Genomic DNA, 14649 nt, shown 5'->3' on the forward strand with positions numbered 1-14649 from the left:
TGTACGAGTTCAGCAGACCCGGTGGAGCCCTTCCGGAGGAGCCTGGCTGGAGTGAAACAGAATGGAGCCCCAGGCCCTGTGCAGGCTGAATGACACACACGCACGCACGCACGCACGCACGCACGCACGCACACACACATATACACTCTGTACTGTAGACATGTAGTGTCACAGTAGTGTCACAGTGAGATAAAGAGAACCCTGAAAGCTGAAGCAGGATTCAGGCTGAAGCTCATGTCACTGTGTCAATGTTCTGCACTGCTCTTACTACTGCTCTTACTTCTCTTACACACTAAAAGTGTGTAAAAAGACACTTTTTCTTGTTTTTATTTTTTTGAATTTGTTTGTAAACAACCACTGATCATAGGTGTGATGTTACTGAAGCCAACAATAAAAGGCTAAAGAGAGATTTCTGCCTGAAAATGTATTCTTCACAAAAATGCATTTTTCTCAGCTTTATGTTCTCAAAGAGCTGTTTTTAGGCCACATTCTGCAGCTTCTAGCTAATGAACAGAACAAGATAAAAACTCGAAATCTTTTTCTGTTGCAAAGTAGACATTCTATTCTTCGTTGCCATATAATTGTTGTCTTTATAGTCAAAACCAAATTTCTCCAGTAGGCCTTCAAAGATGAGCGACAATTCTCAATTTAGCTGGCAGAGGATTGAGCTTTTTGTTCAATTATGTGGCAGTAAAAGAGTTAATGTAACACATTATTACATTATTGAAAAATCCATTATTACATTATGCGCTCGTTTTTTTATTACATTATGAGCTGATTATTACATTATGAGTTTTTATTACATTTTTCTTATTACATTATGAGCCCTTATTACATTATGAGCCGTTATTACATTATGAGTTGCTACAGACCTTGACAGAACAAGACACAGCATTGGTAGAGGAGAAGTACAGTACAGCTGCTTAAACCAACAAGGCACCTTCCTAGTGTATTTCTTGCCACTTCTTGCAACAGCCAAGGAACCAGAGGAAAGACTAGAACCAATGGAACATAGATGGATGGAAGGAACACACAACTTTAGTACACTTCTGCCATGTCTGAAGCGTGACACTTGATGATATTGCTGCCGTGCTGGTGGAGTTCTGTGCATCATATTTTGCCATGGAACAATGGCAAATCCATCCTGTATAAACACATCATTCTAACTTGCATCACAATAAACAATTGCAATATGGTGGAAATTGTTATTTCATTTTGTGTGTGATTTTTGTTGTGTGATTTTATTTGTCACTTTTATTTGTAAACCGTCTTATTTGCTCATTTAAACACCTATTTAAAATCCCCCTTTAAAGTTAAATGGGGATGTTTACTTGTTGTATTTCTCACTAGTAAGTCTTTTGTTATAAACAAAACAAACTATTATGAACAAATACTATAAAAGTGCAAGTAATGAACAAAATCGTTTTTGAAAAATGGCATTGACATTGATATTTCAAAGACAAGATGATCCTTAATGGTCATTAAGGACGCCAGGAATTAGTTGATTTAGACCTATTGCACCTGTTTTTACTCCTAACAATGGTCAAGTTATGGCTATGGTCTTCGGAATAGCAAAATGACCTTGACCATGAACTTTCAAGGTCCAGATCACCCAAAATGGTCAAAACAATATCAGAAATGAATTCCCCATACCCCAATTAGTCCAAATGGAGGTATTACATGTGAATATACACCCAGAAACAGAAAAGTTGGATTTTCATCATAACCAATGGCAGCCATATTTGATTCAGCCATTACGCCATTCGTGCCACTATGGCGGACGAGCACCTCTGTGATTTTTCATGTCTAGGGACCCACTGACTCAGTTCAGGTGAGAAACCCCCCTCACAACAAATTGCGAACAGGACTTTAAGCCAGGTACTGGATTATTTGCAAGCTGCATTTATAAGTGAATAATGAACATAAGAGTATAATCACGTATACTGTACCTCTTGATAAAATAGAGGGCGAGGTCGCGCCAATGTATATCGGACCAGTTACCCATATATGGAGATCCATGTACTGTATGTAGTACATCCCTTTTATGCCCATACATGGAGATCCCTGTCTGAACCAGCCGCACAGATATGGGCTGTCTTCCTCCATATATGGGCATTCCCATACAAAGTCCTGTTATATGGGCTTAATATTGTTGACATCAGGGATCTCCACGTGAGGGCATAAAAGGCATTCTGTTAGAGTGGTTCCCATGACTTAACAACATACAATATCCTTTATGCTCATACATGGAGACCCCTATCTGAACCAGCCACACAGATATGGGCCATGTCTTGGCCATCTGGCCAGTGATTTATATCGATGACATCAGGGATCTTCATAATGGGCATAAAAGGGATTCTGGGGAATACCCATATATGGACTTTTACCTACAGTAGGTGATGTCACCTGTGATATCACCTGTGATGTCACAGTGATATGTCAAGGGAACCAACCCATACACTGTAAAAATACAGTGTCAAGCTGTGACATTTCTCATGGTAAACTGCGACCTTCGGTCGCAAAAACAATTGAACATTGTTTGAGTGTTTTCTCTTTCTGGATAATGTTCTGCATTTTAAATGTCATCGTGAGGGGAACATATTTTCAGGAATTTTCAATTGTGATGCCGCAGGCAAGGCTGACTGGCTGGCTGGCTGGCTGCCTATGTGCATGTCCTAGTGTGCTGACAGTCAGGTGCAGGCATTATGCTTAAAGATGGGGTGCTGTGATCTTTTCCCCCCTACAACATAATCATCAGGTATTATAATTATACTTGGAGAAAGATTTATTTTCTTCAAAAAAGTGTACAGAAAATGTAAAAATTATGTTTTATGTGGCCACACCCACGCCGTCAGGTGGGTGGTGACCCAGCTGAAGTTAGCCACACCCACAGTTGTTGCTGGATTGTGGAAAGGGGAGTGGATGATATTATGATGTCATTATATCAGTGTATTTCAATTGGGCCTTTTGACTCTTCAGTCATGGCTTTCAGCTTTCAGGAAGTAACCAAAAATACACAGGGAAGACATATTTGCATATTACAACCCCACCTGGGGGTCTGTCTACCAGTAACGCTCCCTAATCGGGAGATAAGCGACCGTAGGTCACTTATCTCCACAAATAGGGCAAAAATGTGTTTTGCCAAAATCTTCCTGATCCATGTTGATGGGATGAGTGTAGACATACTGTGTACCGATTTGCGTGATTTTAGGGCAAAAATTGTAGGAGCAGTGTCCAAAAATTTGTTTTGCAAGAATCGGCTTCATGGTGGCGCTAGAAGAGGGCCATGTGAGAAATGAGGGGTGGGGTCTCCGCGCCGGCAAGGCGGACGAATAGGTACCGGCCCCGGCTGTCCCGGTCGCTCCTAGCCGGAGTTACGGCATTTTATGTGAGCTGCAGTGTAGGGGGTCCTCCACTGGGGGCGCCACCACTTTTGCATCCGTTCTGGAGCACCAGGAGTGGGTGGTCCCCAGGAATTCCCCGTGAGCAGCCCCGTGGGGGTGGTCATTTGGTCAGTTTAGCACATTTGGTCATTTTTTACATCTGGGGGTCCCCCAGGGACCTGGGGGTCCCTGGAGCTCCGGGGGTCCTTGGAGGTTGTAGTTTGGCAGGTAAGGAAGGTGTGTGCAAAATTTGGCATGGATCGGGGCAACGGTTGCGGAGATATGAGCAGGGCAAGAGTGTGACGTGTGAGGTGTGACAGACAGACTGACTGACTGACTGACTGACTGACTGACTGACTGACTGACTGACGGACTTACACTTTGTGCAGGGTTTGATAGTAAATGCGACCTACGGTCGCAATTAGAGTAATGTTAACTCCATAGACAAATACAAAACAGAAAAAAGTACAAAACTATGGCACCACCTCTTTTCGAATTAATGCTCCGTCGTACAACGTTGTCGCTCACTGAATATTGCAGACCCACAAGCAAGTAACCAGTAAGGCTCCCTAATCGGGAGATAAGCGACCGTAGGTCACTTATCTCCACAAATAGGGCAAAAATGTGTTTTGCCAAAATCTTCCTGATCCATGTTGATGACATGAGTGTAGACATACTGTGTAGTGATTTTCGTGATTTTAGGGCAAAATCTGTAGGAGCAGTGTCCAAAAATGTGTTTTAAAAAATCGGCCTGGAGGTGGCGCTATATGGGACAGATTCATGTTGATGGGATGAGTGTAGACATACTGTGTACCGATTTGCGTGATTTTAGGGCAAAAATTGTAGGAGCAGTGTCCAAAAATGTGTTTTGCAAGAATCGGCCTCATGGTGGCGCTAGAAGAGGGCCATGTGAGAAATGAGGGGTGGGGTCTCCGCGCCGGCAAGGCGGACGAATAGGTACCGGCCCCGGCTGTCCCGGTCGCTCCTAGCCGGAGTTACGGCATTTTATGTGAGCTGCAGTGTAGGGGGTCCTCCACTGGGGGCGCCACCACTTTTGCATCCGTTCTGGAGCACCAGGAGTCGGTGGTCCCCGGGAATTCCCCGTGAGCAGCCCCGTTGGGGTGGTCATTTGGTCATGTTTGCGCATTTGGTCATTTTTTACATCTGGGGGTCCCCCAGGGACCTGGGGGTCCCTGGAGCTCCGGGGGTCCTTGGAGGTTGTAGTTTGGCAGCCAAGGAACGTGTGTGCAAAATTTGGCATGGATCGGGGCAACGGTTGCGGAGATATAAGCAGGGAAAAAGTGTGACGTGTGAGGTGTGACAGACAGACGGACTGACGGACTCACTCACACTTTGTGCAGGTTTTGATAGTAAATGCGACCTACGGTCGCAATTATATTGAAATTCTGATCCAGAGGCGTCAATTGGGTATGGCAAGGTATGGCAGCTGCCATACCTTGGCTACAGGGGGAAAAAATAAAATGTACTAATAAAATGTAAATTCATCATGCCTAATGCTAAGGTATGGCAACATGACTGGTGTCTTGCACGCGTGCCACTGTTCTGCTCACCTTTCCCACTGCACAGTTTCCCGTCATCGGTCTCACAGAGCTCCTTGCTCTGTGTGTCACTCATGTCACATGTCCGTGGGAACTGGCAGAGTTTCCCGAACCACTCCCCCTCACAGATACAACGTCCACAGGAACAGTAGCCATGACCTGTGAAAGAAACACACATCCAGTCACATCTGGACTGTTCATTTCATCACTTCTACCCTATTATCAATGATTCACAACCTGTGGGTTATAGGGTCCACCGCTGGAGTGGTGTAAAGTAACCAAGTACATACTATGTTACTTTTTTAATAAAACAAATCTTACAAATTGTCCTAACTATTAAATCGCTAAAGTTTTAGAACCCCAACTCCGTTAATTTCAGCCCCTAAAGCCTTCTGTAAATATGTTTTCTATGATCCTGGCCGGGGACCGGATTTCCCGGCAAAATTACGTCATCTGCATCATCCGTATACCTTGTGTATACGTTGGCCAATCACATCGCGGATCATACACACATGATACACTACCGGCCAATCACAGCGTGTGCTGCGTCTCTTCAGGGAAGTAGCCTCCCTCAGCAACAGTGTTTACGATGGTGAAGGATTCTTGCCTCTTACTCCCCAAATCCTGGTCAGAAAATTACGTTCTACCCCTCTACGGATTCGTATCGGTCGCGGTGGTTTGCGGCCCCGCTCCGGTGGTCCGCGGCGACTCCGGGCGAAAAACGTCCGAAAAAAGCAATACCGCTACTGACCACTAGCTGGCAACTTACACAGTATAGCTTTAAAGTTGTACCATGTAACTTTTTTTATAAAACAAATCTTAAAATTGTCCTAACTGTTAAATCGCTAAAGTTTTAGAACACCCACTCCGTTATTTTCAGCTTCTGAAGCCTTCTCTTTATATGTTTTCTATGATCCTGGCCGTGGACCGGATTTCGCGCCAAAATGACGTAATCTGCATCATCTGTATACGTTGTGTATACGTTGCCCAATCACATCGCCGATCATGCACACATGGTACACTACCGGCCAATCACAGCGCATCTTGAAGTGGGGTCGCCATATTTGTAGTCGCCCGTGTGTCTCTTTACTCAAAAGGTAATCTCGCCTACCAGGCAGGGTGAAGTAGTCCGTTTCTCCGGAATGCCTGAACGCACAGGAACCAGGGACCCCTCTAAAGATAGCTCTCGGCGTTGTGGAGGCAGACGCGGGGGTGTGAAGGTACGAAAAACGGGCGAAAGACGCGAACGCGACCGCGGTTTGCTATAGGGCTACTGACCACTAGTTGAGCATCTTACACAGTATAGCTTTAAGTATACTGAACTTAGGTACAATTTTGAGGTATTTCTACTTTACTTGAGTGTTTCCAATTTCCAATACTTTTACTTCTACTCCACACTACATCTCAGAGGCAAATATAGTACGTTTACTCCACTACATTTATTTGTAGACTTTAGTTACTAGTTATTTTTTAGATTTTGATTATTATTACAAAACATACCCCCTTCAGCCCTATATAGCCTACATTTCGGCCATTTGAAAATAGCTGATCTGCTATTTTCAAAGGATTTTATACGTTTGAAAACTTGAAATGGGACATTTTGCAAAGTGAGTACTTTTTTTTTTTTAACTTTTGGTACTTTAAAGGAGTAGTTCGCCCCAAAATGTTTTTTTTCTATCAACTTCTCGCCCATGGAGACTTGAATTCATGGATATTTTGTTGCTTTTGTCACATTCAAGCCAATAAAGCCCCCATTGATTCCGATAAGGGACCCAAAGACACTTTGGGTCCCCTACCGGAATCAATTGGGGTAAATTTAGGAATGCGACAAAAACAAAAGAATATCCATGAATTCAAGTCTCCATGGGCGAGTAGTTGATAGAAAAAAAGGCATTTTGGGGGTGAACTACTTACTCCTTTAAGTACTTGTCTACATTTTTATACCAATACTTTTGTACTTTTATTCAACTACACTTTGACTAGTGACTACTTTTACTTAAGTAAACCATTTGAGTACTTTTTACGCCACTGTGTGCACCTAAATAGTTAGCAAAACTTAAAAAGATTTTAATGACAAGTAAAACGCCATAATGGTGAGTGGCGACCGTAGGGCCATGATAAAAAGTTATCAAATAATGTGTTTTTCTTTAATAAAGTGATATGAGGGCAATGAGGAGGCATTTATAAACACTATTATTCAACTCAAATTAATTTGAGGAAATACAGATAAACAGGCACTTTTTACTACAGTTGAATTTAGTTCCACTGATCCAAGCTGGAGTCGTGACCCATAAAATTGGTCCGTGACCCACAAAAGGGTCCCGAGCCACTGTTTGGGAACCAGTGTTCTAGTGCAGTGGTCCTCAACCTTTTCAGGCCGCGACCCCCAAAATAATCATATTTTAACTGGGGACCCCCCCACCCTGACGAGCACTAAGAGTTGAGGCATTACATTTTGTATAACATGGTCCTATTGTGAAAATAGCAGCATGTAGATGTGAGCATGTAGATCTGCTATTTTCACAATTCCAGCCCTCTAATATTTGACAATTTGACCAATGTATAATTTGTCATTTTAGATGTATTAAAAAGTCACGGATGTGCAGATACCCTCTATTCACTTAAACTTTATGTTGATTTGTTCACTTTTGAGTGGGAAAATAATGCTTCACATTAAGGTGATCATCTGGGGACCCCCCAAAATAATTTGGGGACCCCCCTGGGGGTCCCGACCCACAGGTTGAGAACCAGTGTTCTAGTGGATGGACCTTTAGACCCATTAGAGAGTACGGGCGTCGGGGTGGGGGGGGGGGCTGATGCAGAACAGAAACACATAAAGTTGACAAGAGAAGAAGGTGAGTCTTGACACTAATAGGCGGTACGAGGAGACATGGGCCACAGGAAGACAAGAGAGACTGCAGGCTTATTGTATTTCCCTGGGAGACATGAAAGGAACTGTCACTGCTGGTCTTGTCCTCGCCTTAATAAACCTCCAGCACTTCAGAGAGGGGAAGAAAAGAAAACAACAAAGAAAGGCTACAGCAGCAGACAAACACTGACAAGTGTACACACACATGCACGCATGTGTGCGCACATAGACAATACAGGCACACTCGCATGGACACACACACGCACGCACGCACGCACGCACGCACGCACGCACGCACACACACACGCGCACACACACATACCACACACACACACACACACACACACACACACACCCACTCATAAACAGGCCACGCCATTTAATTGGTTGAAACAGGTGGTTGGTTGGCAGGGTGGTTTAATGGGTCTGCAACATGACGGAAGTTTACGCACGCACGCACGCGCGCAAGCACACACACACACACACACACACACACACACACACACACACACACACACACACACACACACACACACACACACACACACATCTCTCTCTCTCTCTCTCTCTCTCTCTCTCTCTCTGGGCCGTATTATACTGTATACTTAGTTGCGCACAGGTAACGCATACTGTAGATCTACAAGCTCACAGTGCGTCATTGTGATGCATTGTGAGCTTGTAGATCTGCTATTTTCAAATCAGGCTTCACACCATTAATTGATTCCTCATTGTTCCCTCGTTTCAAAGGACAGTAAATCTATATTGCGGCAATGATCGTTTGGTGCCGATAACATGTATTTCACAGAATACTGTTGAATCTTTCCTAACGTCAATCGTAATGTGATTATATATATATTTCTTTTTACATCCGTATCACCAGTGATAATGTTAATGTGTGTGTGTGAGCCGCAGACACTTATTATTGTTTGTTTTCTTTTTCTTAGCCTATTGTGGATCTTGTCATTCAGTGGTGGAATAGGGGGAGGCTTCTGAGTGTGTGTGTGTGTGTGTGTGTGTGTGTGTGTGTGTGTGTGTGTGTGTGTGTGTGTGTGTGTGTGTGTGTGTGTGTGTGTGTGTGTGTGTGCGTGTGTGTGTGTGTGTGTGTGTGCGTTAGTGCGTGCGTGTGTGCGTGCTTGTGTGCCTGTGTGCGTGCGTGTGTGTGCGCGCGTGTGCATGTGTGGTTTTGTACACAGGGACTAGCTGGAGTTTGTCACTCAACTGGGGTGGTGTGGCATCCTTGGCGGGCCATGCATGGCTGCCTCAATCAGCCAGCCTGGGAGAGCAGTTAATTGCTTTGGAGGAGCGGCACCCATAGCCCCACTTTCAATTAGTCTGTACCTGCCTTCCACACTATACGCACATCACACAGCGCTGCAATACAGAGGCTGGGGAGCCAAGGGAGACTAAGGTGTCTCTGGTTCTTCTATGTAGAATGGTATAAGCCCAGAGAGAGAGAGAGAGAGAGAGATTTCATCAGAGTTTAAGAGTTCACTGACAGAGAGGGATGAGGTGGAAAGAGGGAGAAGGGAAGACATTAGCCAAGTGAGGGATGGAGCTCTGGGGGTTTGGTCCATCTGGGGAGCCAGGGCGCTCCCCCCTACCCACAGCTCCCCCCTACCCACAGCTCCCCCCTACCCACAACTATTCTAGCCACATACCTAATAACTTCCACAGGCCTCCACCTATATCTAATCTGTGTCAACCTGGCAGTTGTGTGTGTGTGTGTGTGTGTGTGTGTGTGTGTGTGTGTGTGTGTGTGTGTGTGTGTGTGTGTGTGTGTGTGTGCGTGCGTGCGTGCGTGCGTGCGTGCGTGCGTGCGCGCGCGTGCGTGCGCGCGCGTGCGTGCGTGCGTGCGTGTGTGTGTGTGTGTGTGTGCGTGTGCATGCATGCATGCAGCTCACACAACAGTGCTTCCCTGCAAGTCCCTGCGAGTGTCCCTGGCCACCGGCTGAAGCATTGTCTCTGGGCAGTCCCCGTGCACAATGAGCCCCAGTAATGCATTCACATAAATATTGCATCCCCCTTAAAGGAGCAACTTGCCCTCGGATACTGCAATGCACCAGTGAAACGGCACAGCTCCCCAAAAGCACGTTAGGGAGCACCTCTGAGCATACTTACTACTCTGGTGTGTGCGTGCGTGCGTGCGTGCGTGCGTGAGCTGCTGTGATAGGAGAAGGACCATCTTAAAGGCTACTAATCATTGTGTATATCCCTGCACTGTCTGCACTGAGTAACCTCGATACATGATTGAAAAACAGTTTGATTTTGTTTTGATTGTATTGTATTGTACTTATTGATTGATTGTGTTATATTGTGTTTTCTCATGCCAATAAAGCCCTTTGAATTGAATTGAATTGAATTGAATTGAATTGAATTGAATTGAATTGAATTGAATTGAATTTAAATTAATTTAATTTAATTGTTTGTGTTGTTTGTGTTTGCGGGAGGGGGGGAGGTATGTGTGTGTGTGGAGGAAGATGGTCTCAGTGAGGGAATAGATTGGACATCCAGGATCAAACACAAAGGCACGTTCCATCATTAACACTTTCCGACTCCTCGTCAGCTCTGACAGTAAAAGCACTGCACTTGTGATCTGCTTATACCTTCAGAGCTGCTAAATGAAGCATGTATCACGTTTGACCACTTCTGCAGCACATCAAGTGCAGCTGAAACAAGAAAACTCTGTGGTGTGTGCATACACAGTGAAAGTGTTTATTACAGCTGACACTGAAAACGAAATAATTTGCAGATATATTATAATAGTACATCTCTCTCTCTCTCTCTCTCTCTCTCTTTCTATGTCTCTCTCAGTATATGCACATAAATATGGGCATATATGGAGATTAAAATGAGGGTACTATGGCGTGCAAACAAAAGTATAACTCAGGCTATAGTGGTATTGCATAGGTATCCATTCTTCCCTTACTAGCATTGACTGCTAGGGTCTCTTGGACTCTGGATCTCTGTGGACACTGTACTATTTTGATAGAGTTGCCCTAAGACACTTTATGTATATATATATTTATATATTATTCGCCCCCCCCCCCCCCCCCCCCTTGCTGTGCTACCACTGGGCAACTGAGTTTCCCCCTTGGGATAAAGGTATCTATCTTAGTCTTACTGACACCACAACCCTCCTGGCCCTCCATTCATTACTCACTCTCTCTTTTCTTCGTCTCTCATGCTATGGTAAATCTTGTCCATTCCCAGTTTTTTTTACTGATTAGGTGCATGGTCTACCTGTTATTGTTATTGTTAATTGGTCTACCTGTTAATGTTATTGTTTTTCTAGATTGATATTCCTATGCATTTGTTGAATTGCTTTTGATGTACTGACATATTATCTTGTTTATTATATTGATGTATTACCTGCTTATTGCAAGTCTACTAAATGCCTTGTAATTCCCAGGTGCAGTCTGACTCGCCACGCGTGAACAATCCAAATTCAGAGCACAAACTGCCCACAAACACATGGAGCAACGTGCATCTTCAAAGGCTAAGAACAAATTCATCACAAATTACATTTTAAGATGGGAGGGGGGGTGTGTGTGTGAGGGGGGAGGGGGTTGCTGACGCGTTTCATATCAAAGAGGGCACACAGACTCACACTGCATTGATCTTCAAAATTCAAAAAGTGTCCGGTCCTGGCATATTCAAAGCGGAGGCCAGCTTGTGTGAGTGTGTGTGTGTGTGCGTGTGTGCGTGCGTGCGTGCGTGCGTGTGTGTGTGCGTGCACCTTAGCAAATAAATTAGGAGCAAGAATTAGAGAGTAAGAAACACTTCAGGGCCTTTGTGTATTTTTCTCCTGAATGTTAATTTAACTATGACACATTGTGTACAAATGGAACCATCTCAACCTGGGTGCTGGGTCCCACTGGTACAAGTGGGCCCCCAAGTAATTGGCAAAACACCAAGATCTTAATGATAACATAACAATACTAGAAGCAGTGCTCTTCCGAGCACAGGTCTCCACCAGGCCTTGCATCCTGGTGGTGCTACTGTATAATAGGCCAATGTAAAAAGGGTGGCATATGTTCTCACCTTAGATCTTTCATGGCAATCGGACGCTGCATGCATGATTTGAAGCATTGTGTTCCAAAAATGTGTTTTGCTAAAGTCTACCTGCTGGTGGCGCTATAACAGGCCAATGTGAAAAAGGTAGCATTTGTTCCTTGACCTAGTGGGAATATGTGTGGCAAATTTCACGGTAATCGCAAGGTGCGTTGATGATTTGAGGCATTTTGTTAAAAAACGGAGCAATCCTGCAAACTTTGGAAGCCAATATTAGCCAATCAGGATGGAATATGAAATATCAGACGGATCGGACTTGATCACATGACTATAGAGATACTGTGTACCGATTCGCGTGATTTTTGGATAAAATCTCAAGGAGTAATATTCAAAAATGTGTTTTACATAAGTCGGCCCAAAGGTGGCGCTATAAAAGGCTGATATGAGAAATGCATGGCAAAGGCTTATCCTTAGCCTCTAGGGAGTGCGCTTACAAAGTTTGAAACTGATCGGTGGAGTTATAGGTAAAGCCACAAATCGGCCTGTTATAGCGCCACCATGAGGCTGATTTCAAAAATTTGAAGTGGCATTTCTTCCTCGACCTAGTGGGAACGTGTGTGCGCAATTTCATGATAATTGCACTTTGCGTTTGGGATTTGAGGCATGTTGTTCAATACGGCTCAATCCTACAAATTTTGGAAGCCAATCTTAGCCAATCGGGATGGAATATGCAAAATTGGACAGATCCGTGTCGATCACATGACTGTCGAGATACTTCCTACCGATTTGTAGGATTTTTGGACAAAATCTGTAAGAGTAGTGCACAGAAATGTGTTTTGCGAACATCGGCCACTAGGTGGCGCTAGAAAAGGCCTATTTGAAAAATGTAGGGCAGAGGTTCTAGATTGGCATCCAGGGAATGTGTGTGCTCACTTTGGCAGTGACCGGGCAAACAGCGACTGAGATTTGGTGCACACAAACTGCCAGGACGCACGCACGGACGGACGCACGGACGGACGGACGGACGCACGGACGGACGAAGGGGAAAACATACTCTCCCCCATGCCTTCGGCTGGTGGAGACAATTAAAACTTTTCCTGCGGTGTGTCCAGTGTCCGCTGTCAGAGCAGCGGTGGTTGGGTTTCCAGGCCCATGGGAGCGGCTGCATGCGGAGGGCGCTCTGACACCGGGCGACGCTGCGACACTGGGAACTTTATTTCCTCTGGTGGGCCAGCCTGGGACATGCATGGACTCAGAGCGGTTGTTGGAGGGTTTCGAGAGCTCGGGACGTCCAGAGGCGAGACAGAAGGGGTGTCTCTCTACTATGGTCGGTGGCTGCCATGTACAGTATGGCGCAGACGTGGCTACTTGTGCCCATGTTGTAGTGAGTGACATTTGTGTTGTATCGAGAAGATATGTGCCATGGGTTTGTGAACGCAACCTTACCCTGCACCGATGGTGTTTGTGTCCTTGTGTGCTTTCCTTCGTGCGGACATGAATAATTTGTTAAAATATATGTGTGTGTGTGTATGTGCGTGCGTGCGTGCGTGCGTGCGTGCGTGCGCGAGTGCCTGATCCTCACCTCCACAGATCTCCCCGTTGATGTCCTCGCACTGGCGGTCGTCACACTCGCAGTTCTTCCCGTGCACACGGCTGTCCCCTGGGGGGGAGCAGGTACAATGCCCGCACTGGCACTGCCCTGCACACAGAGAAGTACTGTAGGTTCATATCTGACAAGTTCAGTGCGCACGCACGCACGCACGCACGCACGCACGCACGCACGCACGCACGCACGCACGCACGCACGCACGCACGCACGCACGCACGCACGCACGCACGCACGCACACACACACACACACACACACACACACACACACACACACACACACACACACACACACACACACTACTCAAGATGTTACTCTCTGACTTCAATCACCCAGTCTCTAGTGAGTGTGGCCACAGGGGAGCATATTGAGTGAGCTTGCAGGCTAATGGTGAAGCTCATTAGAGAGACCTCATCTATTTCAGTGTGTCTGACCCATCAGCAAGAGGTGTGCGGGCCTGCCTACTTATTCCACATTTTGTCATAAATATTCTCTCCGTATGAGTTGCATTCATCATGACCCTCAAACGCAGATTTCTCGAGGGAAAGGCTGTGCAAATTAAACCTTCACATCGAACCATTTACTCAATATACGAGTTTAAATTGCAGGTTTTGTAGGAAAATAAATTGCGTTCGTCCATTAATTGTATCCCCACTTGTGCGGCAAGTTCTGCTCTCTGTAGTCTAGCGTGACATTATTATAAAGGTAACGGTTGATACGGAGCAATGCTTGCTGCCAACACAAAAGTGTACACAACTACACATCTTATCGACGGCGGGGAAAGGACTACAATGAAATACTATTTAATTGTCGTTCAGGCAGGGGTGCCCACACTTTTTCGGACTTGAGAACTACTTTTAAAATGACCAGCTCAACAAGATCTACCCACCCAAAACATTATTATCCCACTGCTGAAAAAATGACCTGAGGGGGCTTTGGAATAGCCCTTAGAATAATAGTGTGTGTGGAGGTGGGGCCTTCCTCCCATTCTGTATGGAAGTGGTAGGTTTTCAGGTTCTTTGCCTCGCACATTTCTATAACTTAGCAACTTTATAATACTACTGACGTTGCATTACTATAGAAGCCTTGATGGGAGCTGACATGTGGGCCTTCTTGATGTCAATCTGTCAAGTCACCATAATCCAAGTGGAAGATGCCAAAAAGAGAAGTTTTGTGATTTTTTTGTTTATACATATTTTTTTACACATGAATTTTTAGG

The 14649-nt window shown here is 45.1% G+C and overlaps 1 protein-coding gene across 1 annotated transcript in view; it reads right to left on the minus strand.

Annotated features, from left to right (window-relative positions):
• itgbl1 (integrin, beta-like 1) overlaps window positions 1–14649 on the minus strand; it is a gene marked incomplete at both ends in the record, with an annotated part of 77564 nt that overhangs the window by 18987 nt on the left and 43928 nt on the right. Inside the window, 2 exons of the mRNA XM_080753743.1 lie at window positions 4955–5101; window positions 13405–13521. Of these exons, the coding sequence (XP_080609869.1) occupies window positions 4955–5101; window positions 13405–13521 (264 nt within the window). The remainder of the gene's footprint in view (window positions 1–4954; window positions 5102–13404; window positions 13522–14649) is intronic.

Source organism: Nannobrachium achirus (genome assembly GCF_963921795.1).
Source record: "Nannobrachium achirus genome assembly, chromosome: 22".
Classification (NCBI taxonomy): Eukaryota; Metazoa; Chordata; class Actinopteri; order Myctophiformes; family Myctophidae; genus Nannobrachium; species Nannobrachium achirus.